Source organism: Pteropus medius, unplaced genomic scaffold (genome assembly GCF_902729225.1).
Source record: "Pteropus medius unplaced genomic scaffold, Ma_sr-lr_union100, whole genome shotgun sequence".
NCBI lineage: Eukaryota > Metazoa > Chordata > Mammalia > Chiroptera > Pteropodidae > Pteropus > Pteropus medius.
Window position 1 is genome coordinate 281,726 of NW_024348529.1, and position 23,869 is coordinate 305,594.

A 23,869-nucleotide genomic window follows, 5' to 3' on the forward strand; every position below is an offset into this window, starting at 1 on the left:
GGGGCTGCTGGTTTGTGGGGCCCAGGCCCACTGCCCTCTCTCCCCTGCGGACCAGCGAGGGCAGCCCCGTGCCAGCCCCCGGAACATGGGGCCATCCAAGTAATCATGGCCAGGCCTGGCCCCCAGCCCCACCCTGGAGGAAGCTGGCGGAGGGGAGCACTCTGAGGCCTTGGCTGCTGGGCGCAGCCTGGCGGGGCTGGGGTCCGTCCACTCCACGGGGCCCCAACACTGAGGGCCTCGGGGCAGAGGGCCCCTCACCCGTCTGTCTGTCTGGGCACCGAGATGCAGCACCCAGGAGCCAGGCCAGGGCCGGCTGCACCCACGGCAGCCCCTCCGCCTTGGGGACCCCCGCCCCCTGCCCCCAGGGCCAGCCGCAGGAAATGACTCCCGCTCTCAGGAATGCTTGGCTGGCTGCGGAGGCCCTGCTGGGCGGCCCAGGGCCCCGCGGTAGGCGGCGTGGCGGGCCTGCCTGGGAAGCCCCCTCCCCCAGGTCCCCACTGGCCTCCCGCTGGCTCCCACCCATGGCGGCCTGCCCGCTCGCTGGCTCAGGAAAGCGGCCAAGCTCCCCGCAGGCCCAGCGGCCAAGGGAATATCACTGCCAGATGTTCTGCTTTTCCACAGAACCGGAGGCCAGAGTGAGGTAACTGGAAAAGGTTAACCCATCCGGACCCGCAAGGCGGCCACCTCGGCCAGGGACGGGGTGCGGGTCCCCTGCCCAGTGGCCCCGCGGGGCTTCCCGGGCCGTCCAGGGCCCTCCGCCGGGGCCTGGCTCGTAGCCCGGCCCGCACGCCATGGCCCAGGTCGCCCGGCACCGCCCGCTTCTCTGGAGGGTCCCTCGTCCCCTCCTCGTCAGGGCCTGGGCGCCCCGCCCCCGGCCTGCTCGGGGTGCAGGGTGGGTGGATGCTGGGAACTGGGGTCCGCCTGGCCCCGACGGGGCGCCTCCAGCCCACCTCGCTGAGCCTGCGATCACCCTTTTCACCCACACCCGCCCCCCAGCCCCTCCTGCCTCCCGGACATCGCAAGTGCGCGTTGCCCCAAGGTGGCAACTCAGGGCCTCCCGACATGTCCCCCTGGCTCTGGCACGTGTGGACGTGGAGGTTCTGATCCCTGCCCCCCAGTTCTGGCTGCTTTAGTGCTGATGGGTGTGGACTCCTGCTCAGTTAGGGCCCAAGTCCCACCTAGCGGACCTGCCTGCAGGACAATGTGAGTCAGATGCCCCCACGAGCCTGGCGTCCCCTCCTGGGCAGCCAGCCGGTCCGTGACGGGTCCACCCCGGACACCCCACCCAACCTGACCCAGCCGTGTATCTGCCACCGGCCGCTGCCCGCCCAGCTGACTCACAGTGCTGTCAGCAAAGGCAGGCTGGGGACAACCACCACGTCCCAGGTGCCCCAGCCAGGGCATCGGCCCGCACCGGGAAGCTGGCCAAGAGAGGGGCCTTCGGACACCAGGACGGAGGGAGAGGCCATCGCAGCTCAGGGCAGGGACAGGCACCTGGGACGGAGCTCGCCACCCGGGGCCTGTGCTGGGGGTGGTGGGGCGCGCGGGCCAGCCTGGCACTCGCCAGCTCCAGCGTCCAGTCACACACCATGGAAACCGCAGGTGTAACCATGGAAAACGTTATTTTCCTTGATGAATCACGTTCTAAGCTGGGCGGAAAATTCATCTGACAGTTGAGGCATCGAAAAGAAATCAAAGGCTTTGTTCAACGGACGCTAAGAGGTTTGGGTCTTCGGTGTTTGTAAGTGAAAGTGGCTTTCCGTCGTCACCCACGCTCCAGGGAGAGGCGGGACGCTACAGAAACACTCGTGCCTTGGGGCGCGGGACGGGCCCCTCAGATGCCCTTCGCCTCCCTGTCCTCCAGGGCCCCTCTAACCCGTATTCTGGCCCCGCGTCACCCACCTTCTGAGCTTGGAGTCGGTGCCCTCCCTGAAGACACGTGACCAGAGAAAATTCCAGGCTTGTCCCCTGTCAGAGCAGGAAGGGGCACCAGCGGGGTGGTGACGGTTTGGGTACCTGTAGCAGGGGGTCCAGTGCTTCGCTGCTAAGTAAGGACAGGAGGACAGTGCCATCGGAGTGGTGCGCTGGCCAGTGGGCGCCGGGGACTGTCGCTCCGGCCGGAGACCGAGGCTCCATCCATGCCGGTCACTTCTCGCCAGAGGTGGCCTTGCCTCAGCCCTGGGCCTGCACGAGGCGGACAGACTAGCAGAGGGTGGCCGAGGAGCGGTCGGGGGGTCTGGAGCTGCCCGGAGCTGGCCAGGGCCGGGATGGCTGGGTGGCTTCTGACTGCACCAGCGCTGTGGCCGGCACGCTGGCAGCCGGCGGCTGGGGTGGGATGCGGGACAGGTCACTCAGGTAGTCCCTCTGTGTGGACGTGGTGCTGGGAGGCCACGGGACATATGGGGGTGAGCAGGAGCAGAAGCGGCGATGGGGACCCCGCCCTTGGCAGGGAGCACCCCATCCTCACCCTCTGCAGGCGGACTCGTCCTTGGCGAGGCCTGGAAGTGTCCTGGCTGCCCACAGGGCTGTCCTCGTCCAGCACAGGCCCTGCCCAGGCCGGATGTGCGTCACTCAGGGGGCTTCGCCTGGACACCGAGGGGGTCTGGTGGGAGACCCCGCCCTCACCTCCTTGCCCCTGCGACCCCCACGCCCCTCCTTAAAGGCCCTCGATCGCAGCCCCGCTGTCCTTCCTGGAGTGGACCCTGCGTCTGTGGGACCCTGGCCCCAGGCTGGGGTGGTGGCAGCCCCTCCCCGAATCCCAGACTCAACCAGTGGCGCCTCTGGCAGAGGCTCCCTCTGGGGGCGGACAGTGGGGGCGGACACTCCTGGGGGTCCTCACACAACCCAGGTGCACCCAGCCTGGCTGGAGGAGCCAGCAGGGGCCGTCCCCCGACCACACCTCACTTGCCACCACAGTTCCTTAGAGCAGGGGGGGCGGGGGGGAGCAGGAAGCGGGGTTTTGAGGAGGAAGAAGGCCCTGCTCTGGCGCTGCAGTTGGGGTGCCTGCTGCTCCACCGAGAGCAGAGAGGGGAGGGGGGCTCCAGGCTCGCTGCGGGCAGTCCCCCAGCCCTGGCCACCTGGGCTGCACCGGAGTGCCCTTTCCTGCTCTCCGTGGGGTCACGGGCAGATTCCGCCACGTCCGCCCTTCCAGCTCCCACCCATGTTCGGGTTCAGGGCCCTGACAGTGAGCAGGGGGCCCCACCCCTCCTGCCGCACCAACCTCCAGGCACCAAAGGTCAAGGGTTGTGGGAACAAGGGGGAAGCAGGGGTGCCCTCGCAGGGGCTCTGGGGGCCCCTGTGGGGAATCCAGGGTCCCAGCACCCCAAGCAGCCTGGCCCTCAGGGAGGCCTGGGCCCAGGGAGAGAACGGGGAGCTGGGCTGGCATCAGGGTGCAGATCCGCTCGGGGTACCATCCGGCACACGCGTGTGTGCACACGCGCATACGTGCACGTGCGCACATGCACACGCAGGCCTGGAGGGAAGCCCCACTCTGGGCCGCATGCCCTCAGGCACCCCTGAACCCCGGGCCCGTGGCACCCCAACACTTCCCTGAACAGCCACCCAGCATGGGCCCCGGGGCCTGGAGACAAGGGGAGGCCTCTCCTGTCACCAGCCCCACCCTTCTCACAGGTCCTCGGGGCAGCCCTGTCCCCAGACCTCCTGGACACCCCCCGGCCACCTCCTCCTCCTGCCTTCAGGGCCTGACTCCTCCCACCTGCAGAGCTCACCTGCCTGGCTGGGCTCTGCCAGTGCCACCTGCCAGTGTGGCCCCATCTGCTCCAGAGGGTCGCTTCAAACCTGCAGTAGCCCTGCTACCCCCCAAAGAACCCTGTGCTCCCCCAGCCCTGTCCCCACGGCCACCGGGCCCTCTCTCACCGGCTCCCCCACACGGTCTCCTCCCTGTCTCTTGGTGCCCAGAGCAGTGGGGTATGTTTTCTGCATGAACACCGACTTCCGGTGGCCTGGACTTTGGGGGGTGTGGGCGACGTGGCTCTCCGAGGAGGACCCCGCAACGCCTCTGGGGACAGCAGGGTCTGGAGCGTGAGGGGCCCGACAGCCCCGCCTCGCCACAGCCCGCTGCTCGCCTGGAGTGGGGTGTCCGGGAGGCTTTGGGGTTCTCGGGTACGCTCATGTCCCGTGCGCCATCGGAAAAGGCCTCGGACGAAGGTGCACGAGCAGGTGGCGGCGGCACGTCAGTACGAGTGCTTAAGGGAGCGAGGAAGAGACCAGGAGTTAGCTCGGCCTGGCTCCGGGCGGCGGGACCAGAGAGGGTTCGCGGACTTGTGGCGTCTGCACGGTGAGCGCGTACCTCTCCTGTCAGAGGAAAACGAAATCTGGAGTCAGCGTTGTTGAGCTCCTGCCAGTCCCGGCCACCTCAGCCCGTCCGGGGTGGCGCCCCCTGTGCAGTCCACGCGGCGTTCTGCATGGTGGGGGACGCGGAGAAGCGGCTGAGCCTGGAGGCCACCGCCTGTCCTGCCCTGAGCCAGGACTGCGCTGCCCCATCACCCTCGCCTGCTGCGTGAGGGAGCCTCCCAGCCCCAGCACCCGCAGGCCTGGCTGGGGCTCCGCGACACGCTCCCTCTGCTTCTCCCCGACCGGCAAGAGCCTCAGAGATGCCGCTGGGCGGACGGAAGGGCGCAGGCCTGGGAAGGCCGAGCCCGAGCACGGGGGGACATGCCCACAGCGCCGCTCAGATGGACTCAGTGGCAAGCGACACTACCGTGCAATCAGTGTCTAAACGCCCCGCAAAGCAGGGCGGAAATGAAGAAAACGGTGCAGGAAAAATCCTGGAACCGTCACGAATTGTCATTTCTGAATTTTTTCTCAAAAGTACTGTTGATGGTTACACAGGTTTTGTATGTTTCTAAATCATTTAGGCTGATATTAGACACGTGTCCTCTGCTCCAGCTCCAGGAAAGGTCTTCTGGAACCTTCTCTGGGGCAGAGGTGGGTCTGGCCACATCTGGTGCCCAGCCGCTCCGGGCCTCAGCTGTATACATATTTGTTGACTTTGTTTTCCCACAGTGAAAAATGAAACTTCTTTTCCTTGTGAGTATTTGACTAAACTCAGAAGCCCAGCAAAGCAATGGGCTTGAAACGCTTAGCCAGCAGCGCCGTCTCTTGTAGAAAGCCGTCCGCCCTGTGAGCGGCTGCACTCCCGTCCCCCGTTCCCGGTTCCCCTGCTCATCCGCCCCGGCGAGGAGACCCCCGCCTGCCGCGGCCCCTCCTCCCTGGCCGGCCCGCCCCCGGCCCGCCCCCGGCCCGCCCCGCCCGGCTGTGACTCTGGCGGAGCAGACAACGTCTCGCTCTCTGGACATCGGCAGCCCATCCTGACCCCTGCCCTTGCTCGATGGTGACACACAGGCCGGTGCCATGAGGCTGCCCCACGCTCTGCTGCCCCTGCTGCTGCAGGCCTGCTGGGCCACCGCTCAGGACTTCCCGGCCGCCGACAAGGCCATCGCCTTCCAAGGTGAGTGGACGGTGCCGCCCTCTGACCGTGTCTCCGGCTGCCGGGGACACAGGGCGGGGACCCAGGGCGGGGACCAGATGCCCGAGCGCGGCCCTGGCCCCTTCCCTTGATGTGAGGTTTGTCGAAGGGGGCCCCGTGGGGGCAAGGAGCACCCCAGCTCTGTGTCCAGTCCTGGTGGACACAGCAAGTTCCTCAGCAAGGCCCCTGGGCTACGGCCACCGCAACCAGGCGGGAAGAGCCTGGCCAGGAGGATGAGCGCCATCGGGTGGCAGGGCCTCGGCCTCAGTGGCCAGGGCTGTTCCCTCTCCACCTCGGTCCGCTCCGTCTGATGGCCGCCTGGCAGCCAGTCCAGACGTGCGGTGACCTGCTCTCCCGCACCCTTCCTGAAGCTTGTGCCCGGCAGCTTCACAGCAGCCCTGGAAGCCAACGAGAAGGCAGCCTTACTGGCTCGGGTCCCCCAAGGGCTGGCACGACCATCAGGGCTGCTCTGGGGGCCCACGGTCACCCCGACCGCGCTGGGCACCACCTTCACTTGACAAGGGTCGTTCGGAGTAGTGGGGCCGGCTGGGCCCGGTGGGGGCGGAGCGGCAGCCGGGAAAGTGGGTGAACTGGCCTCAATGTGGCCTCGAGGGCACAGCCGTGAGCAGCTGGTGTCTCCCCCCCTCGGCCCAGACTGCCCCGTGGACCTCTTCTTTGTGCTGGACACCTCCGAGAGCGTGGCCTTGAGGCTGAAGCCCTATGGGGCCCTGGTGGACAAGGTCAAGGCCTTCACCAAGCGCTTCATAGACAACCTGAAAGACAGGTAGGAGCGTGCCCGCCCCTCCCCCACGGGCCCAGGGCCTAGGCCGCCTGATGCCACGCCTGCCACGCCCAGAAGGCCGAGCCGGGGCCACTTCCCATCCATGGTCTGTGGAGGGAGGTGCTGGCCTGGCCACTCGCGTCCTCCCTACGTCCACAGTGGTTCAGACGGGCCAGGGAAGGGTTTGAGATGGAGCAGGCTCAGGAAAAGGGGTGAAGGCTCCAGCCGGCGGGGAGGGCCGAGGGGATAGTGGTGTGATGTGGGGGGCCTGGCACCCCACACAAGACGAGGAGCCGCACCCCCCAGCCCAGACTGAACAGGATTAGGAGGTTGGCCTGAGGCTCTGGAAAGGCCTGGAGGGGCAGCCCCTGTCGACCACCTGGACACTCACTGCTGCCCAGGTGATGGCCAGAAACTGTGTCTGGACCCAATGTCCCGATGTCCCCAGTGTCCCAGTCGGAGGGGGGCCTGGAGGGGTCGCCATCTCGGAGGTGGGTTTGGGCACGACGCTTCGTTCCTTCACTCACTCATTCATCTGTCTGACGAACCTGCAGCCTCGGGAGGGTGGGAGGATAAATCCCAGCAGTGGGCGTGGCCAAGGGCAGGACACGCCCACACTGAAAGGCCGGCGTGGGGGAGGGGCGCGAGTCAGAACCCCACCTCCCCCCTTACCCGTGCAAGGCCCCGTCCCTAGTCCCGCCCGGTCCCTACTGACCCGCTGACCTGGGCCCGGAGCCTCCTCCCCCAAAAGTGACCACAGAGACAGAGGGTGTGGTTGCCCAATGCAGAAGGCTACGGACCGGAAACCACGAGCTGACCCGACGCTGGGGCTGCAGAAACGGTGCCTTGGGGAAGGGTCGCGGGGCAGCCATGTGGACCAGCACCCCTTCCGCGTGCCTTTGGCCCCTTACTCAGCCTCGCAGTGCCTCAGTTTCCCCATCTGTGAGCATGCTCCTCTTGCGATTGCTGCCGTTAGCACCAACACAGGAGCCTCCGTCACCGCATCAGCGCCACGGTCTGCCGGACGGGTCACCCCCGGGCCCCGCAGAGCAAACTCCGACTGCTTCCGGCGCTAGCTCACGGGGCAGAGAGGGGCAGTCAGATCCGTGGGGACCCCTCGCCGGTGTCCCGCTTAGAACTAGCCTCTCCCCGTCCCCTCCCCACATCGCCCCAGCCGCCGCAGTCCACCCGCTGCACAGGAGCAGGGGCTCAGCGGGTCCGTGGAGATCAGGGACAGGCGGTCGCCGGTGGGCTGGAGCCTGGCCCTCCGACCGCGCCCGCCCGCCCTCGCGTGGCCCCAGGCCGGGGTCCGGCGTCTCAGGGCAGCGCCGAGGTCCAGGGCGGGGGGGGGGGGGGGGGGGCTGGCTCCTCCCTCTGGGGCGGCGGGGACAGGCAGAGAGGTGGCCACTGCGCACTGGACGGGCAGTGGGCGGGGCCGGCGGCGCCGGCTCACCCGCCGCACCCGCAGGTACTACCGCTGCGACCGCAACCTGGTGTGGAACGCGGGCGCGCTGCACTACAGCGACGAGGTGGAGATCATCCGCGGGCTCACGCGCATGCCCGCCGGCCGCGACGAGCTCAAGGCCAGCGTGGACGCGGTCAAGTACTTCGGCAAGGGGACCTACACGGACTGCGCCATCAAGAAGGGGCTGGAGGAGCTGCTGGTGGGGTGAGCACCCCTCCCCACCCCTCGGCCTTGGGCTCCCTCCTCTGGCCAGCTCCTGGCCTCTGGTGAGCCGCAGGACCCAGTGTCCCCAGATGGTGCGCCACCTTCCTGACCCAAGCATGGTCACTCAAACTTGCTAGAGCCCTGGGGCTGCCCACTGTCAAACCAAGCTCTGGTGCCCAAGAGCCCCCAGAACCAGTCTTAGTGACCGCCGCCCAGCCTGCCTTTCCGGCTGCCCAGGGTCACTCTGCGTCCAGCCGTCCTCGCTGGGGCTGTCCATCATCTCCTCCGGCCGTGAAAGCAGGAGGGACCTGGAAGGCCCTGGTCACTGCCTCCCCCGGGCTGAGCAGGGGTGACGTCTGCAGCCAGAGACGGACAGAGGGGGACACACGGACACACAGAAGACAGGGACAGAGAGGGTGACAGAGGGAAGGGACCACGTGACAGCACCGATGTCCCCAGGGCTGGCTGCGCACATGAGGTGGTGTTGGCAGTGGGGGCCGCCAGCAGCCGCCACCACTAACCAGAGAGCGTTGGCTCCCGGCTGTGGCTCGGCTCGGCTGGATGGCAGCCCCCACGTCCCCACCGCAGGGAGCAGGTGTTCAGCTGTCCCCTCCCACGGTCTGGGGTCTGGGCCCCATGTCAGATGCCTCAGGCAGGGCGAGGACCCGTGCATCTCCCAAGGCTGACACGCGACCCACGAAGCTCTTGTGTTCCATGGCCTTTGCACGGCCCCACTTTACAGCTGGGGTGACGGGGTCCCGGCCTCCCTCCGGGCTCCTGGCCCCTGCCTGTCACCTGCCCGTCACCTCCCATCTCCAGGTCTCAGCTCTGGGGCCCCACAGGCTCAGAGATGACCTGGGGAGCCCGGCCAGGTCTCACTGCGCCCGCCGCCTTGCAGGGGATCCCACCTGAAGGAGAACAAGTACCTGATCGTGGTGACGGACGGGCACCCCCTGGAGGGCTACAAGGAGCCGTGCGGGGGCCTGGAGGACGCCGTGAACGAGGCCAAGCACCTGGGCGTCAAAGTCTTCTCAGTGGCCATCACGCCCGACCACCTGGTGGGAGCCCTGCCCGGGCCTGCAGCTGGCCAGACCGCGCGGGGAGGGGCAGAGGGGCCCGGCACCCCGGCGCCCCCGGTGTCACCCTCGTCCCCCCCATCCACCGCAGGAGCCGCGGCTGAGCATCATCGCCACGGACCACACGTACCGGCGCAACTTCACGGCGGCCGACTGGGGGCAGAGCCGTGATGCCGAGGAGGCCATCAGCCAGACCATCGACACCATCACGGACATGATCGTGAGTGCCGCGCCCACGCCCACCCCTCCGGGCGCCGCACACCCGCGGCCACGGCCGTGACGTAACTGGGCTTTCTCGCTTCGTTTTCAGAAAAATAACGTGGAGCAAGTGGTAAGAGACCCCCTCCCCACCCCCACCTCCCAGGGCGTCACCGCCAGCCGGTGTCCCCGCCGGGCACCTGGGCCAAGGCCCCTGAGCACGCGGACGGGCGCGGTGGCCATGCCTCGGCGTTCTGACGTGTCACCCTGTTCCTTTCCTGGCAGTGCTGTTCCTACGAGTGCCAGGTGAGTGTGGGCCCCCCGCCCCCCGGGCCTCCCGGGGCGCTGTCCCGGGCTGACTGTCCTATCTGCTCTGCAGCCCGCCAGAGGACCACCTGGACCGCGGGGCGACCCCGGGTACGAGGTGAGCGGCTGTACCCCACCCCGCCTACGCCCAAGAGGGAGAGAGGTGTCGCATGAGCGTGGGAGGGGTGTCCCTACAACCTGGCACCCCAGGCGTTAGGGACACGTGGGGCCCCAAGCAGCCATCTTGAGCACCCGCCATGCTTCTGCCGCTGGCTGGGTGTGGGGACGGCGAGGGTGCCCCTGATGACCAGGTGGCTCAGCCATGGAGAGAGAGCGCAGGCGCAGAGACCGAGGCCGCTGGGGCGGCCGAGGGCTGGCGTGGGGTGGCCGCTCCCTGTGGTGGAGGAGGGGCCCTTCCTGAGGTGTCCCCTGAGCGCTTGGCTCCCGGAGCTGGGCCTTCCGCGGACGGCGGGGGGCGTGCGCTCGGGGCCCAGATTCCCGGCTGCTCCTGACATGTCAGCCCCAGCCCCCAGGAGCCTCCCGCCCACGAGCAAGCGGCCTTGCTCGGGGGTCTGTGTGCTGGTGCCACTGCCTGGGAGCCCAGCGCAGCGGCCGGAAGGGGTGGCGGGCGGCAGGGTGTGCGGGGGGACACGTGGACCTGACCTCGCAGACCCCAAGATGGACCACGGGTGCCGGGGAAGGCACCCGAACACCACAAGGGCAGGTGGGGTCCCTCCACCAGCTCTCGGAAACGCACGGGACGGGCTCCCCTGACCTTGACCTGCTCTGTGTCCCAGGGGGAGCGAGGCAAGCCGGGCCTCCCAGGAGAGAAAGGAGAAGCCGGAGACCCCGTGAGTGCTGAGCCGCTGACTCTGCGGGTGGGGGACCTGGCTGTGGAAGCTTCCAGAAGGACGGCTGGTTTCTGAGCACCAGGGTCACAGGACACGGCCCCCATGGGGGCAAGGCACAGCCCTGTCTCCCCCACGCCACACCAGGAGGCCCCCCGGCCCCTCAGGCCTCCACGGCCTGGCCTGCTCTCAGGGGCCGGCGGGGGCTTGGCCAGCAAAGTCCCAAGACCTGTACCCCAGCCACAGCCGGTGTCCGCACACCCCACCCTCAGCTCCCGGGGGATCTTGTCGTCAGGATCCCCCGGAGCGGAGCTGGGGCCTCACAGCAGGGCTGTGCCCCGGATGCGGCCAGCAGGAGGCGGGGTCCGGCCAGCGGGCAGTGGGAGGCCAGGCGGTGGGTGGGCCGCCTGCCCAGGGTGCCTAATGAAGCCCCTCTGTGCTCCAGGGCCGGCCCGGGGACCTGGGACCTGTCGGCTACCAGGGAATGAAGGTGCGTCTCCCCTCCCCCGCCCCGCCCAGCCGCTCCTGGGGCTGACCAGGCTGCTGAGCGCGGCCTGGGGCCTGGGCTGTCACTAATGCCCCTGCCCTCCTGCTGCCTGTAGGGAGAGAAAGGGAGCCGCGGAGAGAAGGTGAGTAGGCGCAGCTGTGGGGCGCGTCTCCCTGAGCCGGAGCAGCCCCTCGAGGGGATGGGGACGGGGAGGCTGCCCCCCTGGCGGGAGGATGAGGCCGGTCTCCGGGGACCCCCTCACCCCCCTTCTGTCTCTGCAGGGCTCCAGGGGACCCAAGGGCTATAAGGTGAGTGTGGCATGGGCACGCGTTCTCCCGGGGGCCGCTGTCCGGCTTCGGTCTGACCGGTGGTCTCTGCGCCCCGCAGGGCGAGAAGGGCAAGCGTGGTGTGGACGGCATGGACGGCATGAAGGTGAGCCCTCCGGGGTGCTGGGGGCCAGGGGAGGGACAGTGGGCAAAGCCAGGGCCCCCGGACGTGGCGGACGGGGCCTCGCGTGGGCCCTCCCAGGCAACTCGGGAGAGCGGCGAGGTCCTAGTGGCCCCCAAGCCACCTGGCCAAGCTCGGAGCATCTCCCGGGTGGGGCTGTCCTGGGCCGGGATGGGTGAGCCACACCTGCCTTCCTTTCCAGGGGGAGACGGGGTACCCCGGCTTGCCAGGCTGCAAAGGCTCACCCGGATTCGATGTAAGTTGCCTTCTGTCACCCATATGCTAAGACTGTGAGTTCTTAGGTGTGACGGTGGCTCAACCCTTCACTTGGCGCTCAAAGACGTCACCGGCAGGCTGGTGACTCGCATGGGGGTGCAGCCCGGTGGCTGCTGGGTTAAGACCATGGACTGACCTCTGCCACCTTCTCCCCAGGGTATTCAAGGCTCCCCCGGGCCCAAGGGCGACGCAGGCGCATTCGGACCGAAGGGAGAGAAGGTTAGTGACCCGTCCCTGGGGGCTCGGCCGGGACTGCGTCGTCTTTCGAGTGCCCCGTCGGGAGCCTTCCTGGGAGCAGATGCTCCACGCGGTCCCGGAAGACGCTTCCGAAGGCCAGGTCCAGCTAACCGTTTACCACGGGGCCCAGAGCCCAGGCTGCCGGGCACCTGGGCTCATGAGAACGGCTGACCCTGTGGCCGTGCAGCCTGGGGTTCGTGTAGAGACGTAGGTGGGGGGGAGGCCCTGAGTCTGGGTGAGGGAGGGCCGGCACGGGGCCACCGGCCCAGGACGGGCTAAGTGTGGCCAACCCTCCTGGTCTTCCTAGGGGGAGCCTGGAGCTGATGGGGAGCCTGGGAGGCAGGGGAGCACAGGGCCCCCCGGAGATGAGGTAAGCATGCCCCCTGCTTCCCGCCACGGCAGGGCCGGGAGGCCCAGGCCCGGGGAGGGCCGCGGGGCCCAGGGGCCAGAGATGGATACGTGCACGCTTGTCCCCTCAGGGAGAGCCGGGAGAGCCGGGACCCCCCGGAGAGAAAGGCGAGGCTGGCGACGAGGTGAGCCCCACATTCAGCCTGCCCCGCTCCCCGAGGCTCGGGCCAGGTCTAGTCCCAAATGAACGCTTCTGTTTGTCCCCACATCCAGGGAAACGCAGGCCCCGATGGCCCCCCGGGAGAAAGGGTGAGTCGGAGCGGCCCTCTGCACTCGGCCCGACCTCTCGGTGGCACGTGTGGCCGCGTCGCCCGCGGGGGTGCTGCTGGGGAGGCGCCTGGCCCCCGGCCCGGAGCCCCCCACGCCATGCTCCTCGCCCTCTGCTCTCTCCACACAGGGCGGCCCTGGGGAGAGAGGCCCCCGGGGCACCCCCGGCGTGCGGGGCCCACGAGGGGACGCGGTGAGTCCCCATCGTTAAGCGGGCCCCCAAGGTGAGGCCGGGGGGTGGGGGGGCCGGGCGGCCAGGCTGTCAGACACAGGGCAGAGGCCACAAGCTCCCGGCCCAGGTTTCAGGGGGCCCTCACGCTCACCCGTGTCCAAGAGAGCCCAGGCCAGGACACGCAGCAGCTGCGCCGGCCGGCAGCTCGGGGGCAGGGCGCCTTGCCTGGACTGGTGTCAGAGCAGAGCACGGGGTCTGCCCCTCGGTCTGAGGACGTGCTCCCCCAGAAACTTCCAGGCCTGGAAGTCACGTGACACCCCCGGGCACAGGCACTTCCTGGGAACAGGACCTGCTGCTGTGCCCCCTCACAACCGGCTCTTCCCTCCCAGGGCGAAGCTGGACCCCCAGGTGACCAGGGGCGAGAGGGCCCGGTTGGCGTCCCCGGAGACCCGGTAGGAAGCCCGGCCGCGGGGGGCGGAGGGCGTGGACACCCAGCGTGGAGCAGGGTGCTCTGGCAGCCCAGGCTCTGCGGGGAGGCCTCTGTCCTGCACGGGGTGCAACGTGGGAGACCACAGGGTGTGGGTGCCAGAGCTGGCCGGGGTGGTGGGGTGTCGATGGTGAGGGCGGGTCCAGCTCCTGTGTTCCCCAGGTGCCAGTACTCACAGAGGGGCCCCTTTGTCATCTGGGGGCACCTGGCAGGACACGGAGCTGAGTGAGCAGACCCCCACTGCACCCTACCTCGAGCTCTGCCCTCAGAGTGGGTGGGGAGGGTGCCTGGCTTGGCTGGTGCTGGAGGAGGGCTGTGGGGGTGGGGGCCAGAGGGTTTGAGGACTTCACCTGCCTGGTGGGCAGGGTCATCAGGGGGGATTGGGGCCCCTGGACGAGGCACACTGCAGCCCAGGAGACGTGGGGGAGGGGCCCAGGTGTGCGGTCCGGCTGCGGGTCAACTTGGGAGTCTGTGCATGGAGGGGTCCGGGATTGCTGGGTGTGACACCTTCCAAGGGCCATGCTGACGGAGCCCGGAGGGAGCAGGGGGTCTGACGTGCCCCGTGGTGGGCGGGAGGAGGGGTCCAGGGGGCTGGGAGCCTGGGGTGGGGTGGGGGCCCTGGGACCACCTTCCCAGGGGGCACCCCACCCTGTGTTCCCAGCTCATCTTCCTCCTTCAGACCCCAGGCCCGGGCTCGTCACAGTGGTCATGGGAGGCTGGGGGGACACGTGTAAAGGGTCGCAGCCTCAGGGACAGGTGGCCAGAGCTGGGACAAAGGACGGGCAGTGAGCCGCCATGGTTTGTTGAAGGCCGCTGGGTCGGCAGCTGGTCTGGGCGAGGCCACAGGTGCTGGTGGCCTCCTGGTGGCCAGCTTCATGGTGGCAGAGGCGTGTGAGGCTCCCTCGGGCCCAGGCAGACCCTGGGAGGGTGCTGGCAGGCGGAGCACACAGGCCTGCTGAGCCCCTTCCGAGCCTAGTCCTGAGGGGGTGAGGGAAGCCGTCCGGCATGGGGACAGATAAGTTTGTAAGAACGTGAATGAAACGGGCTGCGTGACGAGGACATTGTGGCTGGGGAGGGGCCGATGCCCACTTGCACTGATGGGTCCAGCCAGGGACCCCACCCCACACTGCCGCCTCCCCGGGGGCCGGTGGGGCGCTGTCCTCGGGAGCGGCAGCTGAGCTGAGTGCCCTGTGGTCAAAGGTGCTGTCCCACAGGGGCACACTGCCCACCACGTCTTCCGCCACCGGCTCCGCCCTTGGCCTGAGACAAGCGTTTGTCCCCAGCTCTATGGGCTCTGTTTCCCGGCCCGTCACGGGGTACCCTGTTGTCCCAGGCCTCCTGCCGGGCTGCCCTGTGCAGAGAGGGGCTCCCGGCTTTGCCTCGTGCCCTGGGCCTCAGGCCCGGGACTCTGTGTGCCGCTCTGAGGTCTCCCCAGGTGTCCCCACCCCGCCACAGGGCCCCTGGGGTCGTCACCCTGAATGGCAAGGACTCCAGCCGGCCTGGGGCCCTGGCTCCAGATGTGGCTCGGGTGCCGTCTCCAGGGCTGAGGGCTTTGCCCTCCCCTCCTTCCTGCCGCTCCCTCCCCACCCCGTGCAGGAGACCCCTGAGGGGCATCCGGGGGCCGTCCAGGAACCTGCCTCCTCAGCCCCCGCACCCCACTGTCCTGGGCCCCCCCAGGCCCCCCCGGTGTGGCTGCTGGGATGCGGTTTGGGCTGCTGGCTTCGCACCCTCTGTCCCTCCTGCAGGGGGACAGCCGGGCAGGCCGCAGCTGTGGCGTCTGGGCTCAGCCTGGGGAACTCCAAGTGCCAGGAGTGGGGACAGTGGGGTCGGGGAGCTCCAGGCATGAGCTGCCAGACAGGCCGACCTCGGAGGGCTGAGCCTGAGGCGTTGCTGGGGCTTGGCTTGTGGCCTCGAGTTTCTGGTGGCTTTTCTTGTGGAGAAAAATTTGGAATTAGAGTTTTAAGCAAGAAGAATTTCAAAACTGAGAGAGCAGCACCCACGACAGGGCCTGGCCGGTGGCCAGTCCTCCTGGCAGGCGGCAGAGAGGCCTCAGGGCCCCTCAGGGACACCCCGCGGAGTCCCAGGCCTAGCTCGCTGGGAGCTGGCTGTCCCCGGGGACTCCCCGGGGCTGGGCTGTGGGTGGAGCCGGCAGTCAGGAGGGGCGGCTCAGGCAGAGGGAGGCTCAGGTTCCTGGGCCACAGACAGGCCCTGGAGCGGAGCTGCCCCCCCGCGTCAGCAGAGGCCGTTGGCGCCCACGGCCACAGCAGGGGGCTCTCGCGGACAGCAGAGCTCTGCCCTTGACCCCGAGCTCGGCGTCTTCTGGAACCCCAGGAAAAGCGTGAGGGTGGGTGTGGGCCTGCCGTTCACACAGACAGCTCAGACAGACGGCCACTGGGGTGGGCTCTCCTGGCCGGCCACGCGGACGGCCCACGCCGTCCAGCTTCGGGGCGTCCCCTGCATAAACTGTCCGAATGTGCCCGTCCAGCCCCGCATCAACATGCACGTAGATCGCCCCAGTGTTTTGCGTTATGGAAAAACACTACTAGATACCAACGTTCGCCTACCTGTCAGGCCTGTGTCTGTCCATCCGTCTGTCCGTCCACCCTCTCCGTTATCATCTGTCATCTACCTATCGTCACCCATCCATCCATCATCTGTTATCTATCACTCATCCATTACCCATTACCATCTATCTCTGTCATGCATCTGTTATCTGTCTATCATCCATTCGTGTTATCTACCCATCCACCCGTCCAGGCACCCATCCGTTATTTCATCCACCCGTCCAGGCACCCATCCGTCCGTTTATCATCCGTCTTTGTTTATCTGTCTATCATCTGTGTCATTTGTCATCTGTAATGCATCCATGATCTGTTATCTCCCTATCTGTCCATCCACCCTGCCAGTCACCCGTCTACCATTTATCCGTCATCTAGCGTCCATCTCGATCATCTATCCATGTGTCCATCCATCCGTCTACCCATCTCCAGCACCTATTCATCCATCCATCTGTCCAACCATCTTGAAATACTTCCAAGGCTACATCCAGAACGTAAATCCTTTGCAGCAGAATTTCTTGGCCAAATGGTGTGTGTGTGTGTGTGTGTGTGAGATAATTGCCAAATAATCCTACCTATCGAGCCCCAACTTACATTCTCCTCAAGAGCATGAAGTAGGGACTGTACCCCCACTTTGCAAACATAGGGTATCATCAGTGTGCACTTAGCCCCTCAGGTGACAGCTGTGTCCCTTTGGGGCAGAGCCGAGCATGGTCTGGGCAGCGTCCCCCCCAGCCATCCACGGGGCTGTTCGTTTTCCCAGGGGAACGAGACGAGGCGTGGGAGGCTCTGCCACGCTGCCTCCCGGTCGTCCGTGGCTCTGCTGCTTGGGGTGTCCTACACCCTTGGTTCACCTGGAGTATGCCGCGCGCCATCGGACGCGAGGTGGCCTGGCTTGACTCCATGAACAGCAAGCCCGCTGTCACCTGCGTAAGCCGTCTTCGTGGGCAGCTGAGTGCCCCCTACCCAATTCCAAGTCCCCTCATCGGTGCGTGTCTCCCCGGGACTGCCATGGTCACCGTGGCTCCACAGAGGTGCAGGCCGGCCCCGCCACCTGTCCCGTCTCCGGCCCCTGCGGACAGGATCCCGGGGGCCACCGCTTCCTCGCGAGCAGGACGGTGGAGCCAGCCCAGCAGCGTCGGCCCTGCTGCCCGGACACCGCTCAAGAGGTTGCCCCGCCCCCGAGGCCGACTGGCGCCTGTCCCCACGGTGCCCGCGTGCAGCCGGTCTCCGGGCATCTGAGCTGGACAGACCGGGAGGGGGCCCTGTGCTGGCGGCGGCTTCCTCTGGGGGGGCCCCTGTGTTACTCCAGCCCCTGACCCCTCTGGGGACAGTCCACTCCCAGCCTGAGCCCCAGCTGAGGTGGCAGCCAGGTGTGTCCACGCGGTGCCAGGACCTGGGTGCAGCCGAGTGGCCTGGCCGTGGCGGGGGCAGCAGGGCGGCAGAGGCCTCCTGGCCACTGGCTGGTTGGTAGGACAGGCCGGATGAGGGGGACTCGTGCGGCAGGCCTCAGAGTGTGGCGTCCCCGAGCCGGGCGGGCCACGGCCTCCCCAGAGGGGCGTGGACGCAGCCGGCCAGCGAGTGGGATCGGGGCCGTGCGGTGTGGACACAGGGCCTAGCAGGCCCGTCCCTCTCTCTGCAGGGCGATGCTGGCCCCGTTGGACCCAAAGGGTACCGAGGCGACGAGGGGCCCCCAGGACTTGAGGTGAGTGCCCTCCTGCCCTGGCCCAGACCCCGGGCCGGAAAGAATCGCACCCAGAGACCAGGCGGGGACATGTCCGCTCCCTCCAGCGTCTTTCTCATGCTTCGCGCGTTACTTCTCGTGAACCTGACTTCACAAAATTTGTGTTTTCCTTGTGAGCCTTGTCCTAAAGCCTCACGAGTTCTCAGAGCACGTCGACCTGTGCGTGGGGCGGCCACCCCGAGGTTGGGTCTGCCCGTCTCTCTGCTGCCCATGTGGGCTCGAGACGGCTCTGGGTTCCCCGCAGGTGCCCGTCCGTTTCTGCTCGCGCCCTGGGTGCCCTGGGCGTGTTCTCCGAGCCCGGGGCCACCCCGTTGGGGGGACGCGCCTCTGGCCACGGCCGAACAGCCGCCTCCTCCTCGTCCCCCTCCTCTTCCTCCGGGAGGCGCCCGAGCCTGCGTCTCGCGGCTCAGGTGCCCGCTCACTCTCCCCAAACCCGCTCCTCTCCTCCTTAGGGTGCTCGAGGCGCCCCAGGGCCCGCAGGACCCCCCGGAGACCCTGGGCTGATGGGCGAAAGGGTGAGTGATGGGCCCAAGGGCACAGGGCCCCGGAGGGGTGACACCTGGCTGCCCGAGACCCCAGGAAGCCCTGGTTCGAGCCCCTGGCTATGGGGTCTGAGGGTCCTGGTCAGTGACTGGACAGGGAGGGTCCTCTGCAGGTGACTGTCCCCTCAGTGTCTGCAGCCACCACAGGCCGCGAGCACAGGCACGCTTTGCCTGCCCGTCTGCTCCGAGGTCCAGGGGGAGGTGGGCAGAGAGCCACAGGGCAGCCTAGGCTGAGAGACACCGTCCGGGCTGCCGAGGGACCCTCGGGAGCCCCTCCTGTGCCCCCACTGTGCAGTGACGAGACGTGGTCTGCTCCCCCAGGGTGAAGACGGCCCCCCTGGAAACGGCACCGAAGGGTTCCCTGGCTTTCCTGTGAGTGCCCCGCCCCCGCCCCCGCCCCCGTCCCCCGGGCCGGCTGGGCACACCTGGGCCAGCAGGCGGGACCCCGGCCTTGGTGGGGGCCTGTGTCAGAGCCTGGTGTGATGCCCCCCTCCCCCCACAGGGCTATCCAGGCAGCAGGGGTCCACCTGGGATAAACGTGAGTACACACCCACTGTGGGTACTGGCGCGTGCACGCACACGTGCCCTCGCACGGCCCCTCCCACATGTCTCCGTCTGTGGGGTCCCTGCAGGGCCCAGTGGCCGGCATGCCTGCGGGGTGCGCGGGAGTGAATCTCAGGGTGTCTGTCCTCTGGCCTGCGCTCAGCCCCCCCAGGAAGGGTGTACGGGGTGGGGGTGGGCGGACAAGACCTCTGTAATCCTTCTCCTTTTAAAACTCCTGCTTCTCAAATAGAAATGAAAGGCAGTAAACTGCACCGTAGTGAGCCGATTTAAATAGGACATCTGAGAAGAAGGGCGACAAGCCAGGCTGCCTCAGGAGCCCGGCTGGACGCCGCAGAGGACATGGCTGGCCCCCGCACCCACACACACCCACTCGGGACTCTGCTCCTCCTGACCACGTGCCCCCCTGTCACCTGCAGGGTACTAAAGGCTACCCCGGCCTCAAGGGGGACGAGGGAGAAGCTGGCGACCCCGGAGAGGACGTGAGTGCAGCCCTTCCCCGGATGCTGGACATCCCAGCCGGCCTCGGCCTCCAGGACCTGCGGCCGCCAAGGGGACAGGGGACGGGGGACGGGGGACGGGGGACGGGCACGTGGCTGTGTCTGTGACGTGCTGTTTCCTTCCAGAACAATGACGTTTCACCCCGTGGCGTCAAAGGCGCAAAAGGGTACCGGGGCCCAGAAGGCCCTCAGGCAAGTGTGGCGGGCAGGGTGGGGCATGTCGGGGCTCTGAGGCCGCGGCAGGGGAGGAGGGCTGGCAGGGAGTTTGGGGAGCCAGTCTCCGGGGAAGCCCTGGGAGGCTGGGGCTTTGACAGGTGGGGCTGGAGGGCGCGCAGGGGGTGGTGAGCGGGGAGCGGCTGTGGGCAGCCACCAGGAACACAGCAGAGCCCGGGTCTGGGCCCCTGCCCATCCTTTGGGATGAACAGAAGGGTCTACTGGGCAGCCAGTGTGAGTGGGCCCCATCCAGGGTCCCGGCCGCCAGGAAGGGGGTTGTGTTGGACAGTTGTCGCAGAGTACACTGCAGTCCCTGGTGCACCCCAGCCCCTAATGTGCAGGAGCCTTGCAGCCCCTGGCGTTCAGGGGCCCTGGGGTCCTGGCGTTCAGGGCAGGGGGGTGTGGGAGCCCTGTCAGACCCACAGTTCAGGGGCGACCAGGGCCGCAGGGTGGCCGCCAGCCCTTCCCCCACCCTTTCTCTGACAGGGATCCCAAGGACACACGGGACCGCCAGGACCGGACGTAAGTGGAGAGTCTGTGAATGCCCTCGGGGGCCGGCCACTCTGGCCAAGGGAACCCCTGACAGCAATGCATATGTGTGATGGGTACCGGAGGGACACGGGACAGCCACAGGGGGACGCATGATGGCCACATGCCGGTGACAACATCAGGGGCCCATGCCCTGGAAGCAGGGGCCTACGGGCAGAGCAGGTCACACCCTGGGAAGTGAGAACCCCCTGCCCACCCAAGCCAGGCTTTGGTCCCAGGGGAGGGTGACCCAGAGGGCCGGCCTCACCCTAGGAGGCCGGGGCAGCCCTCACTGGACAATGGGCCAGCTCATCCCTTCGCCTCCCCAGGAATGCGAGATTCTGGACATCATCATGAAGATGTGCTGTGAGTGTCTCCGTCTTTGAGTGACTGTCTTAAGTAGAAAGAACATGTCCTACTCTCGGTGGTCTCATAGAGGGGAAGCGAGCAGCAGGGCCGGGCGTGTACCCGCCGTGAGAATGTGCCCCGGGGCTAGGGGCTCAGCTACCCTCACCCCCAGCACCACCCTCAGCACCCGAGGGGAGGAGGCCCGGGGAGGCAGGTAGCTGGCAGTAGGGTTTGCGTGGGGCCGGGGGTCTCTATGCCACCTAATCTCTTCCCCCTCTTCCCCAGCCTGCTGTGGTGAGTGTCGCTTTCTGAGCTTCCAGCAGACGCCCCCGCAGGTGGCGGGGCTGTGCCCCCTCAGCCCGGGCTACAGAGTGGCCTCCATCCCCCCGCAGAGTGTAAGTGTGGCCCCATCGACATCCTCTTCGTGCTGGACAGCTCCGAGAGCATCGGGCTGCACAACTTCGAGATCGCCAAGGAGTTCATCATCAAGGTCATTGACCGGCTAAGCCGCGACGAGCTGGTCAAGGTGCGCCCTACCCTGGCCCATGTGCTCCAGGGGAGGCTCTGTCCTGACACCCAGCCGGACAGGGGCCGGGTGCTGGGGGCCCTGGGAGACTGGGTGCGTTTCTCAGAAGCCACGCCCCCAGCGTGGGCGTGGCCTCGGCCCTCTGGCCCTGGTGGGTGGAGGGGCAGCGGGGCCTCCTGACTGGGCACTGGTCCCTGCAGTTCCAGCCCGGGCAGTCGCACGCGGGCGTGGTGCAGTACAGCCACAACCAGATGCAGGAGCACGTGGACCTGAGGGACCCCAACATCAGGAACGCCCAGGAGCTCAAGGAGTGAGTGTGCCGCTCTGCCGCCCCACGCCCGCTCCGGGAGCCCACGCAGCCGCGCAGCGCCCGCCCCGCCCCGCCCCGCCCGCAGCGCTGAGCCTGTGCCGTGGCCCGCAGAGCCATCAAGAAGCTGCAGTGGATGGCAGGCGGCACGTTCACGGGCGAGGCGCTGCAGTACACCCGGGACCGGCTCCTGCCGCCCACCCCGAACAACCGGATCGCCCTGGTCATCACCGACGGCCGCTCGGACACCCAGAGGGACACCACGCCGCTCAGCGTGCTCTGCGGCCCCGACATCCAGGTGGGGCCACGTCCACACGCGCCCTGGGCCGTGGGGCGGTCCGCAGCGGCCGCCCTGACCTGTTCTCCCCTCAGGTGGTCTCCGTGGGCATCAAGGACGTGTTCGGCTTCGTCGCGGGCTCTGACCAGCTCAATGTCATTTCCTGCCAAGGCCTGGCATCCCAGGGCCGGCCGGGCATCTCGCTGGTCAAGGAGAACTACGCGGAGCTGCTGGAGGACGCCTTCCTGAAGAACATCACCTCCCACATCTGCATAGGTGCGCGGCGCTGGCAGGGGGCGCTGGCAGGGGGCGCTGGCAGGGCGCTGGCAGGGCACCGGCCCCGTAGGGCGGGGCCAGGGGCGGGGCCACAGGCCTGGAGGGGCGGGGGGCGGGGCTCCCATGGGTTGTACAGGCAGCTGGTTGACAGACAGCTAAAGAACTGCGGGCCTTGGACCTGGGCCTTCTCCCCGCCCACTGGGCACGCGGTCAGCATTGCAAGGGTACAGCGTGGCATCGGGACGGAAGGTCACGGTCTGTGACCCTCAGACCATCTTGTCTCCTCCCGGAGCCTCGGTTTCCCCATTCCCAGAGGGGGTCACGACTCCGCCCTACCCCTCACTGGGGTGGTGCGAGGACCACAGAACCGTGCCTGGGGGGCTGTTCCATCACCTCGAAGACCCACTGCGAATAAGGGGTCGCCCCTTCCTGGTGGGGCGGAGGGGGCCGGGTAGGGGCCGACCGGGCGTTCAGCAGCGCCACCTGTGCGCAAGGCCACGTCGCGCCTTCCATGGAGATGCCGTGGGGTCACCCGGCTGGGGGTCGCAGATGGAACTCATGCCGCGCCGGGCCTCTCTCTTTTACAGACAAGAAATGTCCAGATTACACCTGCCCAAGTAAGTAGCGGGTGTGGGCGGGGCGCTGGTGCGGGGTCTGGGGCACCCGAGGGTGACGGCGTGGGGGGGCGCTGCCGCGCGCTCACGCCCCCGCGCCCGCGCCCACGCCCGCAGTCAAGTTCTCCTCGCCGGCCGACATCACCATCCTGCTGGACGGCTCGGCCAGCGTGGGCGGCCACAACTTCGAGACCACCAAGCGCTTCGCCAAGCGGCTGGCCGAGCGCTTCCTGGGCGCGCGCGCGGACCCGGCGCAGGACGTGCGCGTGGCCGTGGTGCAGTACAGCGGCCGCGGGCAGCAGCGGCCGGAGCGCGCGGCCCTGCAGTTCCTGCGCAACTACACCGTGCTGGCCGGCACCGTGGACGCCATGCCCTTCTTCAACGACGCCACCGACGTCAACGACGCGCTGGGCTACGTGACGCGCTTCTACCGCGAGGCGTCGTCGGGCGCCGCCAGGAAGAGGCTGCTGCTCTTCTCCGACGGCAACTCGCAGGGCGCCACGGCCGCGGCCATCGAGAAGGCCGTGCAGGACGCGCAGCAGGCGGGCATCGAGGTCTTCGTGCTGGCCGTGGGCCCGCGCGTCAACGAGCCCCACATCCGCGTGCTGGTCACCGGCAAGGCGGCCGAGTACGACGCGGCCTACGGGGAGCGCCACCTGTTCCGGGCGCCCAGCTACCAGGCCCTGCTGGGCGGCGTCTTCTACCAGACGGTGTCCAGGAAGGTGGCGCAGGACTAGCGGGCCGCACCCCCGACGGCGGCCGCCCCGACTTTCTAAAGGGAGAGCTTGAAACTCTGCCACGTGCTTTGCCCCCGTCTCCCCTCCCCCTGCACACCCGCCGGCTCTCCACGCGAGGAAGCGCCCCGCCCCGCCCGCCAGTCAGAGCCCCTTCGTCTGCTTCCCTGCCTTCCGGGGTGCCGCTTACTGCCCGCGCCCCCAGTCTTACGGGATCCTCCACGCACCCTCCACCGCACGGCGTGGGTCCGCCGCTCAGCTCGCGCGGAAGGCCGCGGTCGCCGGGGCTTCCGGACAGGAGCCCCATGAGTGGACGCCCCTCCTGGGGTCCCAGTACTCACCGCCGGGCCGGGGTCCCAGAGCTCAGGGCAGGGTGGGACGCTGACCAGAATCTCCCGAGAACAGCAGAAAACGGCGTCTCCCCGACCGTGTCCTCCACAACAAAGGTGCTCCCCTGGCCACCCCACTCGGCGCTGCGGCCTGGGCGCGCGGGCCATCTGGCAGCACGGAGTGACTTTCTTCCCCCAGAACAGCCTCAGGCAGCGACGGGTTCCGCATTTCGTCGAAGACCCTTTTTATTCGTTAGTTTTATTTTTACTTCTCTTTTTCTCAGCCCTGTCCACATGGGCAAATTTTCCAAATAAAGCTTCTCACTCTTCTCCCACTGGTTGCCTTTCTGACGTGTAGAAACCCCCGCCGTGCCCCGTCCCCCCCCGTGCCCCCCGCAGTGCCCCCCATCCCGCCATCAGCAGGGCTCGGGAGGCAGTGCGTCCGCTGGGACACCCGCCTCCCACCCGGTGCCCGCCAGGCGAGGAGCTCACCTTGGCCGGGCACTGTCCGTCGACACCCCTCTCCTGGGTCTGGGAGGGAGTGTCGGTGACATGAAGACTGTCTATAGACGGGGAGCAGCTGGGGGGGCCCCCACCCTGAGGGCAGCGAGGGCTAGCTAGCCAGGTCCAACAAGAGAAACCCCCAAAGGGCCACATTCTGGCAA

At 67.9% G+C, this 23,869-nt stretch overlaps 1 protein-coding gene across 2 annotated transcripts; it reads left to right on the forward strand.

Annotated features, from left to right (window-relative positions):
- Positions 1-476: 476 nt before the first annotated feature.
- Positions 477-23,539, forward strand: COL6A1 (collagen type VI alpha 1 chain). 2 transcript variants are annotated; one of them, XM_039879767.1, is made up of 36 exons: positions 477-640; positions 5,365-5,470; positions 6,143-6,272; positions 7,738-7,938; positions 8,837-8,996; positions 9,106-9,234; positions 9,325-9,345; positions 9,498-9,518; positions 9,592-9,636; positions 10,316-10,369; positions 10,812-10,856; positions 10,969-10,995; positions 11,135-11,161; positions 11,241-11,285; positions 11,503-11,556; positions 11,733-11,795; positions 12,121-12,183; positions 12,293-12,346; positions 12,435-12,470; positions 12,619-12,681; positions 13,050-13,112; positions 17,348-17,410; positions 17,902-17,964; positions 18,313-18,363; positions 18,494-18,529; positions 18,972-19,034; positions 19,179-19,244; positions 19,752-19,787; positions 20,123-20,159; positions 20,427-20,435; positions 20,534-20,667; positions 20,868-20,977; positions 21,089-21,272; positions 21,347-21,527; positions 22,115-22,144; positions 22,259-23,539. In XM_039879767.1, exons 2-36 carry the CDS (start codon positions 5,374-5,376, stop codon positions 22,876-22,878), a joined length of 3,081 nt encoding a protein of 1,026 aa, XP_039735701.1. In that variant the 5' UTR covers positions 477-640; positions 5,365-5,373; the 3' UTR covers positions 22,879-23,539. The 2 variants fall into 2 exon arrangements, with proteins under 2 accessions (XP_039735701.1, XP_039735702.1); XM_039879768.1 differs by lacking the exon at positions 477-640 and adding an exon at positions 5,024-5,130.
- The last annotated feature ends 330 nt before the right edge of the window (positions 23,540-23,869 follow it).

Coding starts and splice junctions, on each gene's coding strand:
- COL6A1 (XM_039879767.1), top strand. CDS start 5,374: ATGAGGCTGCCCCACGCTCTGCTGCCCCTGCTGCTGCAGGCCTGCTGG. Junction 9,637..10,315: donor GGGGCGACCCCGGGTACGAG/GTGAGCGGCTGT, acceptor TCTGTGTCCCAG/GGGGAGCGAGGCAAGCCGGG. Junction 11,286..11,502: donor ACGGCATGGACGGCATGAAG/GTGAGCCCTCCG, acceptor CTTCCTTTCCAG/GGGGAGACGGGGTACCCCGG.